The sequence below is a fragment of the Sardina pilchardus genome, chromosome 17 (assembly GCF_963854185.1).
Source record: "Sardina pilchardus chromosome 17, fSarPil1.1, whole genome shotgun sequence".
Lineage (NCBI taxonomy): Eukaryota > Metazoa > Chordata > Actinopteri > Clupeiformes > Clupeidae > Sardina > Sardina pilchardus.
Window position 1 is genome coordinate 30,463,343 of NC_085010.1, and position 17,098 is coordinate 30,480,440.

Here is a 17,098-nt window from a genome sequence, read left to right on the forward strand (position 1 = left end):
TATCCCTGCACAGCATGGGGGAAAGCACACGGACGCTACCACTCATACAGCACAGCGCTAATGACACACTAACACATGCATGAAACAAATTATCCAGCTGGCAGACAGACACACCCACAATCAAGTGGCCAACACGCGTGCATGTTATGTTATGCTCTCCCGCACAGCCTATTAAGGCCTATAGCACTTCACCTGGCCAGCTTTAATGAAGATCCAATAGCGCTAACGGGTTAAAGAGATGGCTTTAAGTACAGGATGCACCACATGAGAGGGCAAGCAGGGCTAATCAAGAGCTCATTCAGCCGGTGTGTCAACAGGGCCACTTACCTTTCTTTCGGTTTTCAACCGAGCCATCCTGCTTTTTGTCTGTAGAGAAGGAGGTAAAGGGGGAGAGAGTCCACTCAGTAACTTAGCCATTAGCCACCATTATGCAAGAGAGCGCCAGGCAGCGAGCGTCTAAACACATTTCCAATTATGTAAATGTTCCCTTTGATTTAATAGAGTGAGAGACGATCCCCGGAATTTTTATGAGCATGCAAACAAACAAATGTGGGCTTTTCGGCAGCTCTGACATGCAAATCTACCGCTACTGCTTGCTCCGATCGACACACACACACACAAATACACACGCACACACAGATCACGTCCACTTCTAACACAAATCCACCCCCTGCTCTTGCTGTCTTGCTTGAATGAGTGCAGAGTGGGAACCTGCTGAAATGTCTGCAGGTGTTAATTTGACCTCCTGCCACAAGTTACTAGTGAACCGATAAAGAGCCATTACCGCGCTGGTACCTAATGAGCCACTGCAAGAATCACTGTATATGTAACCACTGCTATGATTCACTGGTCAAATGTGCAATGGGCAACAGCATCATCAAAAACGTTGACAGAAAGTAGCAAGACTGTGGAACCAGAGAAGGAGACAGCAGATAGGTAGGCTATATGCGTAGGACAGGCACAAGGGCATTGCCTGGCATTTCTGTAGACATTTTTATAAGCCGTCAACTAAAGAGGGTGATCTCAGCAAGACATTTCAACTGAATGTAACCAAGAGTGATGGTTTTCTTCAGATGCTACCCACAGAATCTCTAAGTAACTTTTAGAACAGTTATTTCTAATCGGAACAGTTCCAATTAAAGCTCCAGTTGTATGAGGCCTTCATTTTTACATTATTAATATATTAACACTCAGCATGACATTTGTCAAAAATAAGAGGCAAATCTTTCATACTTTGCTTTCTACAAAAAAACAATGCTCCATTGAAATTTAATTCAAGGTTGCATAACAACTCAGTCTGTCTGAGCTCTCTCTCTCTCTGTGTGTGTGTGTGTGTGTGTGTGTGTGTGTGTGTGTGTGTGTGTGTGTGTGTGTGTGTGTTCACAGGTATCTCTGCCTACCCTCACCTGACTCTGACTCAAAGTCTTTGGCATTAATGAAAACACCAAGATGTGTCACGAGAAACTACCCGCAGAAAACTTCCATTCAGGAGGAAATGAGCAAACTGGCAGCCAGAGAGGCCAAGGGGAGCAAAACGTGGGGTGACCTACTTTTCTTGTCCTTCTTCTTCTCCTCTTTCTTCTTCTTCTCCTCCTCATCATCGTCTTCTTCTTCTGAAGCACCGAGTAAAGTGAAGATTATTCCAGTTTGGGAGTTGACTCCCACGGCAGTGACCAGCATTTTTCCGGAGCCCTCCATGACATGGGTTCCTGTAGACATAGAGGCCAGAGAGTTAGTTTCACACACACACACACACACACACAGCTCTAGGTAATACCGCTTCATTAATTTGACAACATTGTTAACTTATTATTAAATAGGCTGTCGCTTCTAACTTACTGTACATCCACACCCAATCCAGTCTCCTGTACTGACCATTTGCCATCATTGCATTGTATATTATTACAGTTGTGTAGGTAGTAAACCCAACCTAGAAAAGGCTGTAATCTTCTGTATTGGTGTGAACGTGTGCACACACACAAACACATACTTAATATTACCTCCTTGCTGGGAGCATCATAAATAATGGGAGAGGGCAATGTCAAAGGTAGCTTTGCAAATAAATATGGGCTTTCATCAATGGATCATTGTTGGGGAGAGAGACATGAGAAGGCAACGACTAATCACAGAGAAATAGACACAGCACAAGAGAGCAAGAGTGAGAGACAGCATATAAGGAGAGAGAAGGCCAATGAGAGTTACTGTGACTGAGCATGGGGCCAATAGTTCATTCATTATAGTACCTGCAGCCTGATCAGTAGACAGACTGAGGAGGGGGGGGGGGGCTTCTAACAATGCTTCCACAGGAGCAGACAGGCTGTGCAGTGCTGTGTTCTGTGTTGGAGGAGTGCCCATACTGGCTGGGAGAGGCAAACAAGCGCTTAAATCCCCCAGTGCTACGCTCTTCTGGGGGGTGGGGGGTGAAAGAGACCATTTCAGCACACAGGATCAACTTGTTTCATAAAATGGGATTAGTGGCCAACAAGGACCAGCCACAGTTGCAGGGGCGAAAAGTAAACAGAACAGCAACCCCTGGCTCTGGGATCTGCGACGCCACAGCAGCAACATCACTGCAGCAGAGAGGCTTGGGGTTTTGTGAAGCCTTAGAAGTCCTAAGCAGGATGGCGAGTGTCCAGTTAGGACTGCTATACTCGGCCAGTCAGTCAGCCGTGGCCACGCTAATGCCTGCTCACTGTTTTGTTTAGCAAATGAAGTGGGGGGTTGGGGATGGGTGGTGAAATGGCGACAGGATACCTGACAGCAGCATGGGGTCTTTCTCTTGCGTCTTCTTCACGTGGTCGGACTCGCCCGTCAGCGAGCTCTCGTCGATCTTCAGATCATTCCCTTGGATGAGGACGCCATCAGCAGGGAGAAGGTCACCTGGAAAGCATTGCATTTACATGTTTACAAACAGACAAATACAAGGCACATTGAGAGATGCAAAAATATGCTAAAGTGGCAACACATCCTAGGGTTTGGCCAGCAGAAATATCTATGTAAAGTACAAGAAATAATATATTTCCGAGTCGTAGAAGTAGCACAATAAAAGCAAATGTCCCCAGCTGTTCATGTGCACATCAACAAGGGAGTATAATTTAGGCCGTAAACGAATGTAACCTGTCCATTAGTCATTTATCATAAAAGGTAATAATGCAAATCTCTGAAACTAAAACACACAGTGGCGCTCACCATATTTGATTTGTGCTATGTCCCCGACCACTATATCGGCCACTGGGATCTGGATGACCTGTCCGCCCCGTACCACGGTGAACTTCTGTTCTTGTTCAATGCGGCTCTGGAGGCCACGGAACTGTTTCTCTTTGCTCCAGTCGTTGAAGGCAGTCACTAGCACCACGCAGACCACCGACAGCAGGATGGCGGCTCCCTCAATCCAACCAGCCTCCGACTCGCCTTCATCCTCCACGCCACCAGCTGCTTTACCGCAGTCTGCACATGCACACACAGTCAAAATGAAAATATAAAACCTCTGCATCCATTATCATAAGCTTTTAACAATCATTTAACACATGTCGTAATAATTGATGTGCAATCAGACATATTGTGAGTGTGCCTGATCATTAACAAAAAAAAAGCGAAACAAAACAGAACTGTACAGAGAAGCAGAAAAGGTGTCAGGGAAGATCAAGTGCTTACCTACATCTTCAGCCTCAGGAGGTCTATAAAATGAAAGGCCTAATGAAACTATGGCTGCCACTTCTAAGATAATCAACGTCACATCTTGTAATGCTTCCCAAACTAATTGCAAAAATGTTTTTGCCTTCTTTGGAGGTATATAGTTCTGTCCAAACGTTGTTTGTCTTTTCTCAACGTCTGCAGGCTGCCCACTTAAACCTGTGTGTGGGAGAGGGAAAGGGGGTTGGGAGAGCAGAGAGAAAAGAAATGTTACTATGATGTCAAATGATGGTACAGAGCTCTAACAAACAGACACATTCCAGCCTTACACAGTCTGCTGATCAACTTTTAACTCCGAAGGACTGTTTGAAAAGGTTCAATCCCACCTAATGGCTGCTCAAGCCCCTACCCAAACCACACAACTCCAAAGTGAGATGTTGACAGACATCACCAGGCCCAAGCTACTACTGCGTACAATCTCTGCTGTACCAGGGTTATGTCAGAGCTGGGGGCATGAATACGCAGACTCCAATTACTTCATTTTTAGAGAGCAGTAGGTAGCACAGTCAGCAGTCACTAGATGAAAGACAGAAAGAAAGTGTAGTTAAGCCCTTCACAACAGAAGCCAATAAACAGGCCCTTTCTTCTGTTAGACTAAAATGGCTCTTTTGGTGTCTCAGTAGAAGATGTAAACTACATCAGGCGCAACAAATACCCTCCTGCTCCATGGCAAACGGCAAGCGGGATATAGTGTGCTGTCGAGCGAGGAAAGAACCAAAAAGGTCACTGGTGCGTTATGCAAAAAAGGCTTCCCAAAAACAACAAGCCTTCACCAGAATCAGCAGTTCTGGCCAGGGCCGGTGGCTCACTAAGCAGGCTGGGACAATGCATATCCTTCCTCTCCTCTGTCACTGGCCAGTGCAGCGGTGAGGCCACTGGAACAATGTGGCTTTCTTCTGCTGTGACCACTGACCAGGTGAATTATGAACACACAAGACAGTGTGGGACAATGGGGGAGAGCAGAGGTGGGGGGAGAGCGGTATTAAAGGGTATTGTCTGCACACACACACAGACAGACAGAGACATTTTTATTCATGAACACAGTCACGGCTGTGCGATGCAGTGCACAACGGCTTCATTCAAATGACTGGTGCCTCCATTCAAAAGAGTCTGCACTGTTGCTATGCATAATTCCCCACAGAAGAGGAACAAACAGGCCACAGAGAAACAAGGCCTAAATAAAGACGATGAAAAAAAAAGGCTGGATGGAAAATAAGCTAACCCACAAGCACTGGCGGCTTGAACTGCAGCTCAAAGCTGACTCTAGGTCTTCAAGTAATAACAATGAATGAAAGCTAATAAGTTCTCATCATGGACTCACTCATTTTAGAGCAAATAATGTGAATTGAAGTATACATTTTACAAAAATAAATAAATAATAAAGCATTAATCAGTCTGATAGGTTACATAAGTCCGACCACATTTCAGTCAGCTAACATCTGAGGTATGCTACTGAACTATACCTCATGAGGGGATATGACAAGTCAGTTTGGCCTTTGGTTCAAAGGTCCATTGTTGAGTTGGCCTGGCTGCTGTGAGAAGCACTGAAGCTTGGTCAGCAGGAGCAACTGGTCTCCTGCCAACATACATTTCCACACACACACACACACACACACACCGTGATGCCTCAGCACAACACGTAACTGACATCACATCCAGTCAGCAGCACCAGCAACAGACCGCAGAGGGGACAGGGCAGAGTGCCATTCAGCTGTCCAAAGACCAGTCCAGGGGCAGCCCAAGGGAGCTTTGATAGGGGTGCGCCTGACACCACCGACGGTCCCCCCCAAACTCCCCTCCCCAACTATCCCCCACTGTGTCCAGCCCAGAAACAGCGCTCTATGGCACAACAAACCACAGGCTGAATAGGCACCAACACTCTCTGCCCACTAACCGCTACTTGTGTTGTAGGGTGACTTGCAAACAAAACGGGGGGGAAAAAAAAAAGAACACAAAACTATCACCAGACTGTGTTAGTGGAAAACAAGCAGGCAGAGAGCGCCAACAGGCGTGACATTTGATTAGGCTCCATTAATCCAGACGGACTCGCGCCAGCTGATAAGTGCTGAGTGGCGGCTTCCTCCTCGCGTCGCCTGCACTGTTTGTTCTCGAGGTTAACAGGACGCTCAGATTTTTTATCCCTCCCCTTTCACGAGCAAAGCCGATCTTCTGTGCTTGGTCAGTGACCATGTGTTTTTTCTGACCAAGTGTTTTTAGCCTCTCCCTCTGAAACCCTTGCTGTTTCAGTGCTGAATGTGTGTGCAATCACACACAAAAGTGAAAGTGAGAGCACATGTGTACACTGGTGCAACTGTGTATGTACAGTGTGTGTGTGTGTGTGTGTGTGTGTGTGTTTGTGTTTGTGTTTGTGTGTATGCATAAAGCAAGAGTGAGCATGTGTATGTGTGTTCGCAGGTAGACTAGTGTGACAGCGTGTGTGTGTGTGTGTGTGTCACACAGCGGATTAGAGGCTGTGTGTGTGTCCTGTGTGAGATGAGGTGCTGATGACTCAGGGATGACAGCTCCATTGGAGGGCTCCGCTGTCTCCTGCCACACCGGCCCACACTGTTTGCTTTGATTCTCACCACATCCAATGAAAACATGTTGACAGCTAATACCCATTTAATTTCTCACACACCCCATCCCCCAACACCACAGCCTCCCTTCTGCGTAGCTCTTCGCCCTCCAGACAATTATTTGCATTTGCGGAATTAACATTTGCCATCAGTTGGGAACATCTTAGACATCCAGCCACCTTTACTAAGCCAACAGCCTAGTAAATGACTAAATAAATTACTAAAATCATGCAGCCACACGATTCACTAGTTCTTGACTGGACAACTAAGAGCGATGGGACTCCAATAAATAGAGTAAAAGAAAAAAATGGGGATGTGGAGGCTTTTCCGTATCTCATAGCTGTCGGTCTACGTTTGCCACTAATCCCAGGAGCACAAGCCCCAGACATGCTGAGCCCTTCTTCTAGTACTACACCACATTTGGATTGGGTACACACAATCACACACACAGAGGAGGTGGTTGAGACAGCCACTGCAGAGAGCAGGTCAGCGTAATGAAGCACAGGGAGAGCGAGGGAGAGGAGCAGAGGATTCTACAGTTCCCAGCCCAGCCTTATGCTGTCTGAGACTGCTACTATGGAGTGCAGGGAGGGATTAGTGAACAGGTACACTGTTCTCTTTCTTCTCAACTTCATGGAGCGAGAGAGAGAGACAGAGAAAAAAACTGGACAGGGAGAGCACTAGGGCGACACAGAGAGAGTCCGTGCAATTGTCGCACTGTGCCTAATACTCCCATGATCTCAGCGAAGACAGCGAGAGGCACTAAGACCAGCAAGTATATGAAGTAGCAGCAGCAGCAGCCCCCCCCACACACACACATCCCCCGCCCTCCCCATCACCCCGAGCTCTGCTACTAATTCTTCGCACTGGAAGTGATTGAAAAGATTAGGGAAGGATTTGCTTTAGAATGGAGAAAGGGCCTACTTACTAATTAGAAATCCCTTTTCAATTGTCAAAGCTGTGGTAATCTTGAATGACTGCTTAATTTCCTATGCCAAAGCTGAATGAGCTGATTAGAACTATAAAACATGTCATAACTGCGAGGCCACTAGCCAGGGGGTTATTGTAACAAGCCGAGGGAACCCGCCAGGACTCTATTACAGCCTTATCATCGCGCAACACCCCGATATGACAGTGGTGAGTGACTCGGCAGGAGTCTCTCGTGGAGAAACCAGCACAAGGACACGGACGTCACCAACTCACAGCCTCCTGGCATGAGCCAGTCTTCTGAAATCATACTTGGGGTGAGGGTGAGGGGTAGGGTCTTGGTGTCTTGTCCCTCCCCCTGTGTGTGCAGCCATTTGCACTGGGACTGCAGACGTCCATGGAACGCCGTGAGCCTCTCTCACCAGCAGACAATAAAAAGACGTGTAAGGGCAGGACGGGACAGGAATGGACACCCGACACAGGAGCTGAGCTGTTTCCATGCCTGAGGTATGAGCACCACACGGTCTCCTCTGTGCAGTTCCGTCCACAAAGCCAGTGTGTAAAGAACACAGCAAGCATTTTGCATAGCATCAGAGGATACAAACTCATGTCCAATAATAACCTGCTGGCTTTTGCCTGGACTGATGAGTGCATCCATTGTACATTGTACATCTGACACTATGTTCAAGTAGTTTACAACTATTATCCCCACCCCATGCTTCACGATGCAGTGGGGGGAAAAACAAAGAATAGATACAGACGATGTGTCCATTCAGATTCCTCACCGCAGGGGACAGAAGGAGAGAGCAGCCGAACTGCTCTGCTGTTTTAATCTGGGATCAAACTCCCTCCCCCCAACGAGTTCAATCAAGGTCGCGCCGGCGATTATGCCTGGATGTCTATGAGGAGGCAATAAAGCGGCCAGGAGCCTCTCCACCAAGGCCCCCTGGAAGTCACTAACGCGTCACTCCAAACCCCCCCCCTTACCTCGGCAACAATCCCAACCCCCCTCCTCACCTTTGGCAGCACTGCACCTGCTTAGGCACTGCAGCCAGAGGAAAAAGCCACCCTCACCTCACCCCCCCTTTCCCCCCCCCCCCCCCAATACTAACATACGGGTTCATCTAATGCACAGCCATCAAAGTGCATACTAACGACCAAGTCAACACCACAGCCATAAAAACAACGTCTACATCAACTCATCAACAGATCACTCAGGTGTCTAACACAGGCATCAATAGAACAGAATGGTGTGTGGAAGGCAAGTGTGAGTAACCACTCTAAACCGCATCGTCAACTCTGGAAGTGTGGCTAGTCATGCAAGCAGTGATATGAACCTGAGCAGCTAACCATTTCTACATCTGGTGATACTACAGGTCAGTGCAAATTCCAGAACAGATTCTCGGTATAACCTCTCCTTATACAACCCTGTACATTGTACAAATATTTTTCAAAGGGCTGCCCAGACACAATATGACATAGGAATATCTACCCTCTATGGGTGATGATATCAATCTGGTGCAGAGTCCATGAACATCGCCGTAGTTTTCCTGGATTTTGGTAAGACCCTCAGTCCCCCGCAGTTCCATGAGCGAGCGTAGGTCCTTGAGCGTGACACCAAAGTCCCCACCATCGTGGTTGGCCTGCGCTCGGGGGCTCTTCACCCCACTGTACGAGTTGTTCGCCATCAGGCCCTACTAGGCTGGCTGCCCCGCTTCAAGCGTATGTGGCTGGGAAAAGTCGTCCCCGTCTCCTTCTTCCGCGTGGGACAGTACAGAGGTCAAAAAGACTGGGCAAGAAGGGGCAGGGACAGGAAAATGTAAAAAAGGGGGAGGGGGCCAAGGGAAAAAAGGGAGGGGAGTTTTAAATCCTTAGTGAGGAGAGGTATGTAGATCCCATAAATGTCTGTGCAGTCCCTGTTCAGAGGAGGTGGAGGAGGCCGTGCAGTGGGCACCAAGACGTGGGCAGTTCAGAAGCCATTTCCCTTGGAGCGCCGCATGCCTAGTTGCTCATGCCTGTCCAGCAGCGAGTCACAGATCCAGAGAACAAAGCCCTCAGAGACCTGCTAAAGAGACAGACAGAGACACAAACAGAGAGAGAGATAGATGAGAGGAATATTCAGTGACGGTACATAATACGTCATGCTCTGGTTCTCACTTGCAGAGGAGAAAATACCTGTTCAAAGAAAACCTAGGCAAAAAAATGGAAAATGGAAAAACCTGTGTTTATGTCTTCGAAAACAAATAAAACAAGAGCGCTTGCCACCACTTCCTTAAAATAGAATGAAAGGAACCCCCAGGTCACTGGCTGGGGTTCAATGTGATATGCTACCCCCTTTCTAGTGTTTGTGTGTGTGTGGGGGGGGGGGGGGGGGGGGGGGGGGGGGCAGTGAGGGGGGTCTAGGCTTATTTGAGGAGTAGCGTGGGAACCACTCTGCCATCTTGACTCTTATGCATGTGAGGCATGCCCGGAGAGGAGCCACACAGCCAGCCTGGCACTCTAAGCTGAGCCATGCTCTCTCAAGCTAGCACAGCTAACATGTGAAATGCTGACTCGTTTACAGTAATGGACTGGTGGATGGGGGGAAGGGGGTATATTAACTGATTCTGGAATGATGACAATAAAACAAACAAAACCAAGCCAGACAACTGCATAAAAGGACCAGAAAGATTCTCCAGGTCTAAACTCTAGAGAATCGAGGGTGGACTGGACTACCACAAATGGGTGGGTGTTGGAACTGTCAAAAGAGAGAGAGAGCAGATAACAGGTGGAGAAAGGGCAGCCTTTCACTCCACAACAGGTCCTAAGAGGTACATTGTGCACTATTCTATCCACACACACCAACATGTCTAGATTTTAAAAGGTGAGGGAAAATTATGGGAAAAATTTAAACAAACATGTAAGTGGTGATTAATCAATAATAAAACTACACAAGACCACCTTAGTTTGGCTTGGTTTAGGTTTGTAATCGGTTCTCATATATACTTAAATGGGATTGTAAGTATTATACACTCGGTTCGAATAATCCCATTCAAGTATTCTATTAAAGGTAGTCAAAGTCAAAATATGCTTCCAAGCTTGCTCAAGTCTAGTCACTAAACAATCTGGGCAGTTTTAGAAAGATGCTCCCTTCTAGTTTCTTGTCTGCAACCAATCTGCGGGTCAGAGGAAATCAGAGACTGAGCCTACCACCAGCCACCACCACCAAATAGCAAGTAAAAAAATACTTAACAACCTACACTATAGCATACTGGTAAGTCATTAAGTACGCTTACATGTACAGTTTATGTAGGGAAGCTTGCTAACCGAGCTAAAAAGATTGAAGACCGAAGTGTCCAGAGGTAGCCATTTGTGAGTACTACAGTCCTATTTCAGTCCGAGCTGCATATACAGTACATTCTTCAGTAACTCAAGCTATTTTTGAATCATCGAAGTGTGTTAGTCGGACTGAAGAAGTTTTCATTTCTTCCAATTTCTTCCATTAGATGGGCTACATAGCCAGAAATCACAACCGTCACAAATCATACTGTATTAGAAAGTATGCTATACTTAACTGAAAATTATGATGACTTTGCTACAGTACATTTGCATTTACTTTGGTAGCCAACATTATGGAGATCTGTGAAAACTTGACGGTTTTCTCCTTTAAGTCGAGGCCTGGTATCACAATATCCCAGTATCTACAGTAGAATAGAATCTTTCTATATAGACTAAAGTCAATAAAATGGATTTCCATCCATTTTTTTTTTTTACAGGAACCTCAACCATACAGGAGATGCCTTCCATTTGGAACAGAGGGAGCATGATTGGTGATCATTTCTTGATCAATTTGAAATGATGCCTTCATTTTTAGTACAAAGTTATAGGTAAAAACCTTAGAAATAGAGATCACTGACATTGACGATTATTAAGCTGATGTCACTTGCATCCTCCAATTGAACTTGTTCAGAGCAATAGCAAGACAGGGACCCTCACAGCTGGGCTACACCAGGCACACAACTGAAGCATTTTGTTTGTTCAAATGAGCGTAGCCATTTCCATTCATTACAACAGGGATAAAAGTTAGTCAATCTATCCTTCTGAACAGAAGATTTATAAAAAATGTTTTAAAAAAAAGGTCAATAGGACCACTTCTCTGGAAGGCAACTCATTAATTGTCTTAGGACATCTATTTTAACCTTTCACACTGTGACTTCCAAGGCCACATTTGTATCAGTCCTCAAAACAAAAATGGCCACATCCAAGACCATTCTATGTACTGTGGCATGCACAGACCCATTCATTTCAAATGGTGCACACTCTAGTGGATGCTTCATACAAGACACGTCACGTCAATTGACCATGAATATGGAGACGGAAAGGGGAGTGTGTCACTGAGGACTTGAAATGTGTAAGGGTACAGTTAGGGAAAGGGGACTGAATGAGACAACTGTTTCAGATGACTTTTGTGTGGATAAGCCACACAGACGTACGCGTCACGGGGTATGTGTGTGTGAGTGTGAGTGTGTGAGTTTGACAGCATAATGGCTCCCTCCAGGACTGACCCAGTGCAGACAGGACACAGTTCTTGCACTGGGAATGTTAACACGACACCACCAGCTGGGTAGTGTGTTTTACCCACAGACAGTAAATGAAGAATACACAAAACTTAACAATTCAATTTAGTTTTGAAACCTAGAACTGTCAAGCTCCAGTCAAATGTATAAATATATAAATCATATCAATTATATTTCAGACTTACAATTTAACCGTTCACAATGTCTCTCCAATCGCCATAGAATACACAGCTCCTACACTTACAAAGACATGTCCTTGACTTCAACACACAAACAGACAGAAGTGAAACTCGTGTAAAACCACTGTGACACCAACCTTTCCACTGTGACTCATTCTATGGCCTCTGGAAACAACAACAACAAAAAGAACAGGCAAAAAAAAAAAAAAAAAACCTTAAATAAACAGGAATATTTTAAGGGGTCTTTATATTATTTTCCTATCGAATAAATGCATGGGATTTAAAGTCAGAATTGCAATGGTGGTGTGCAAGGAGCATTGAAGGAAGCACTTGGCTAGCTGGTTGCAAGACAAAAGGGGCTCAGCCGACTCCATTAGCCAGTCCATGCGTCCCAGACCCCCCCCCCCCAGCACAGCAGCCGCAATGCCAAGATGAGGGAAGTGCCAACATTTGCTGCGCAGTGACAGTTTCGGGTTGCAGCGCAGGTCACATGTCACAACAGTGGAAAATCATTGTGATTGGATCTCTGGACTAACAGCTGGCATGGTCTGCTTGACTAACGACAGGAGGCGATTTAACCCTTTCCATGCAGGAGAGAGCAACAGGAAGCAGGCCTGGTGTAGAGGTTGAAAAACTGCATAGAACTCCTAATACCTATAATATCAACAGAATTTAGCCAGTAAATTACAAAGTTAGCCTGTTCTTCAGGAGTCTAAACATAAATCACTGGCTGAAAAATACTCCATGAACCATACGAGTGAATTATTTTATATATGTATATATACTGAACATCAACTTAGTGCCAACCAATGCATAAGAATCATGAAACAATCATCTTGCTGAACAAAGTCTCCCCTTGCTCCCCTTTACTGTATGTCCCAATCCTGTTGTGGATAGTCAAGGACAGCAATTCCAGGGATCCCTCCACTCAGGAGCGGCCTGCCAGGGGTTGGGTATATTTTTAGCGGCCCCAGTCTGCCCCCTCCTCATCTCGTTCTTCTCCTCTCCCCCTCCCCTCTGCCGGCTACGGATGAAGTGGGTCAGGGCATGTAATTGTGAAGGATACAAAGCAGCCACACACTGCTCTGCACAGCTCAGTGCTCTCAGACCCTCACTTCACACCGGTGGCCGGGCACTTCTACCCTAGCCAGCCTGCCAACTCTCAACACCACACGACGGCTCACACACGTCGTCCCACTTGCCTCTCTAGAGTACTTCAATCCGGGACAAGGGCTTAAAAAAGGAGAATAGCTTTTGACTTTGCTACATAGTCATAAACTAGTTCTGCAAAATCAGAAGCAAAAATAACCACTGAAGAGAGAAAAGTAAATGGAAATTCAACCTAAAGAGATGTTCCTGTCACTCTCTTTGTGTTTGTGTAAGTTCTACTGGTAAGTCCAATGATTTCATGTGCCAAGTCAAACTCCAAAGAATAACCTTATCTTTGAAGAGGGGTCTTTGAAGATGAGGACCTTGGGGATCTTTTGTCATGGGAGGCCAAGTTTCTTTTGCCCTCTCTGCTCTTGCAGCTAATGCATGACCTCCCACCCATGACCATTTACAAGTCATTGCACGCTGTTCAAAGCCACATTAGTGTCTATTTTGTCTCAGGAAAGGAGTGTATTCACAATCAACAACAAAGAGAATCAGAATGCAAAACTAAACACAATTCCGTGTGTTAGAGTCTTATAAATGTAACTCCATATGTGGTACATGGATACATAATTGAGTCAAAAAGAACTGAAGATTAGTCCCACAACTCGGCTGAAATGTGTGCCATGACAATTTGCAAAGGCTGCTCCATTATTTATATATTCTAGCTTCAGAAGACCAAAGAATATCTTCTTTCTGTTACCTTACCTTATAAGTGATCTAGCCTACTTCTTCTCTTCATATAAATGAAAACAATAACACAGAAAATAGCAGGCTGAAGGAAACATCTGATTTAGGTTTTAATAGACCTAACTTTTTCTTACCCCTTAATATAAACTGAATGAGATGGAAAAACCTATATGCCGTAAATGCCCACAATATATGACTACAATGTACTTAATAGTACAGCAGACTATATTTAGCTTTCCATGATAGCCAATGTGGGATTGAATGTCACCTCAGATTAATGTGACAAAAACTATGCTACCTCTTACATAAACCAGTACAACTGCATGGAGGCTCAGTTACAAATTTTCCGTATTATGCCTTTGAGGAACTTACTGGGCTGCATGTTATGCCTTCCACTCTCACATAGTAAGAGTCCACTCTTACATACTGGAAATAAATTACCGAAAGCATTCGATATCTGAACAATAGGAAAACAAAAATCATAATTGCAGGACACCACACATCAGGACCATGCTCCATAATTTATAGCAAAGCACAAAAAAGCTTCCTCTAAACTGGTAGAGTTCAACAGTAGTCCAAAGGCCTCAGGAATGTATTTGACACACAGTCAAAGGTTACTTGATTTCATGGATAAAGTAAATCATTAAACCTATGTCTGAATGTATGTAAATATTACAATTTCTCTCAAGCATCTACCTAGTGAATCACAATGCGACCTCATAACCCATACAGACACTAAAATGTCACCACTTGCTCCAGAAAGAGGCTGCATGCTTCTGTCTGTATACTATCGGTAGATAGAAGACAAAAGAACGTGATAGTTGTCTGACCCTCAGACACTATAAGAACTGCACCAAGCTTAACTAAACTGATTGCACCCTTTGTAGAAATTCATGGAATCAAGAATGGCTGTTAATTCGGTAAAAATGAGAATCCCTCTTTAACAGTTACTTACAGGTACGAGTTATTGGATTTGTCGACAAACCTGGCACAAAAACGCTATTCGGGAAAGCTCTGGTTATTGACTACTCCAATTAGTGTTTAATGAATGTGCTGGACTAACGTTACATGTTCAACGTCTTCAGAAAACAATCAACTGCACATCGATGCACTGGTGACTGGACAGTCTTAGCCAACTATGACACTTAGTTCCCATTCAAAGTGTATCATTCAGCCATACCGTTACAGTGTTACCGTTTCATTATCTGCAAACAACGGCGAGTAATGTTATATCGGCAGGAAGAAATTATGTGTCTTTCTGTGAATGACTTGTCCTGAAGAGTTCATTAGATAGACACCAACAGATCAGTGCTAAGTCTTAAGTCTTCCCCATAGCCAGATTAGTGACCTAATATACTGCAGTGGTGAGTAATATTGACGTGAAATCACAGTAAGGTTAACCTTAAGTTATCTATCGTTAATTTGATTCGCATTTAGACAGTTATCCAAGATTGATATCAAGTTAATTTACCCAACAAGTCGGCGGACACATCATAACGTTGCGAACTGAATACTATGGATTATTAAATGGATAAACAGAAACGGGAAGCAAAAAAAAAAACATTTTTTGTTTAGCCTGATGTGTAAGCGATAAGCAAGGTTTGACTGACAAGCTAACAAAAGTTACCGTTACCACCACCTGAATATAACGTGACGATATACCAACCGGGTTAAACTTTTAAAAATAACAATATCGTTAACTTCCCAGAAAGTAATGAATCAGAATTGAGGTGTTTCAAGACAGCCCGGAGCTTGTAAAGAAGCTGTCATTACATACACATGTTAACGTCCACTTAACGTTACATTCATTGCTGGCTGACATTATCTTCGCAAGAACACTTCTTACAACGCCCAACGAAGCAAGCCGTTGACAGGATACCCAGTTGTCTGCGTCGATTAACGTGTCATCTTGTCGCAACTTGTTCTACGGTCACTCTTGCTAACGGTACCATTAATGCAATGTTAATTCAGAACTGTTGCTATTCAAAAATAATGATAACGTTACACGTTAAAGCTATTGCCAGCCTTTAGAGTTTGACAACCACATGTTATATTTACTATCGTACATATAATTCAAGATAACGGTGAAATTATATTATAAATGTGTAGATAGAGGTCCAGACAATGGTTAACGTTGCTGGCATGCTGGTTCAAGAATAACGTTAACGTTGAGGTTGCCTAGCGTCTCGAGCTAACGTTATCGCTAACGTTAATGTTTAATTCTCAATGGCATTATTTTACATTTCGTTTGGTGCTATCTGACGTCTTCGATCTTACGGTGTTCTGAGTCTCCTGACAAGACATGTATACTCACATTTTGTTATTATAACGCAGGTTTTAGCGTTTGCTAACTAGTTGATATGTCTTCCACAGACTTTCTTCTCCCCTTCCATGAGCAACGTCAACCTCCAGTCAGATAACGAAGCTCTTCCAGAACTGAAACGCGTGCAGTGGAACACATTTGAAAATATTCATAAGCCAACAAGCAACTTTCCATTGTGCACCAAACTCTAACGTTAATGTCCAATGCAGCTCGTTGTAGTACGTGAACACAAATCTGTGGATGGTTTTACCTTGAAATGATAATCCATTCACTACAGCTGGATATGAAAGGAAGGCACACCTTCTTGCCTGCCCGTCTTAGCTGCCAAAGAAATACGAACTAGCGGCAATTAACTAACGTTAGCCAAGTTGGCTAACGTTAACGTAGGGTTGCTGACGTCCAATGTGGTGAACACAAAATAATTTGATATCAGAATGAGATGGTGCTTTACGCAAAGTGGAGGTTAAGCACAGAGACACTGGAGTTTCAACATGGCAAAAGCAAAAAATATTCAGGCAAAAATTGTTGAAGAACAATACTCACTCCGCTCTCGAATGGTGCCCTGAAACCCCCTCACTCTCGTTCGTCTCCCTACCTCTCTCGTTCTGCAAAGACAGACTCCCTCCACCAATCTGCACACAAATCCCGCCCCCTACAAAACGACATGTGATTCACGTTACGAGGGTTGAGTCCGTCCCCCTGACGTGAATCACATGTCCCAAGGGACGCTGTGTAGTAGGTGGGAAAATCTGCGAAGATTGGAGGAGAGCATCTGTCTGTCTTCAGTTTGGCTCATGATTGGCTGAACACGCATATCAGTCGTCTGTGGATGAAGATTCTCTTGTTCTTTGTGCGAGTCTAGCATTGTTTATATTTTTGCAATAATCTCGGTTGAGGTAGTGGGAAGCCCAGGTTTGCATTACAATATTTTGATACATATTTTATTAAGGGTTAATTTGTAGTAGTTTCAACGTGGTTTGCTGCCGTCAAACTCCACCCACA

The 17,098-nt window shown here is 44.7% G+C and overlaps 1 protein-coding gene across 6 annotated transcripts in view; it reads right to left on the reverse strand.

The window, feature by feature from the left end:
- The window catches only part of atp2b1a (ATPase plasma membrane Ca2+ transporting 1a), a 35,414-nt gene extending 18,672 nt beyond the window's left edge, over positions 1 to 16,742 (reverse strand). Inside the window, exons 1-8 of one of the 6 annotated variants that reach the window (XM_062518703.1) lie at positions 16,347 to 16,399; positions 16,088 to 16,209; positions 8,689 to 9,261; positions 3,655 to 3,852; positions 3,190 to 3,447; positions 2,755 to 2,880; positions 1,551 to 1,709; positions 328 to 366 (exon numbers count right to left, since the gene is read on the reverse strand). In XM_062518703.1, coding sequence (XP_062374687.1) covers positions 328 to 366; positions 1,551 to 1,709; positions 2,755 to 2,880; positions 3,190 to 3,447; positions 3,655 to 3,852; positions 8,689 to 8,884 — 976 coding nt within the window. In that variant the 5' untranslated portion in view covers positions 8,885 to 9,261; positions 16,088 to 16,209; positions 16,347 to 16,399. Of the gene's footprint in view, positions 1 to 327; positions 367 to 1,550; positions 1,710 to 2,754; positions 2,881 to 3,189; positions 3,448 to 3,654; positions 3,853 to 8,688; positions 9,262 to 16,087; positions 16,210 to 16,346; positions 16,400 to 16,639 lie in introns of those variants that run through there. The other 5 variants (XM_062518702.1, XM_062518706.1, XM_062518704.1 and 2 more) reach the window with 5 other exon arrangements.
- Positions 16,743 to 17,098: the final 356 nt, after the last annotated feature.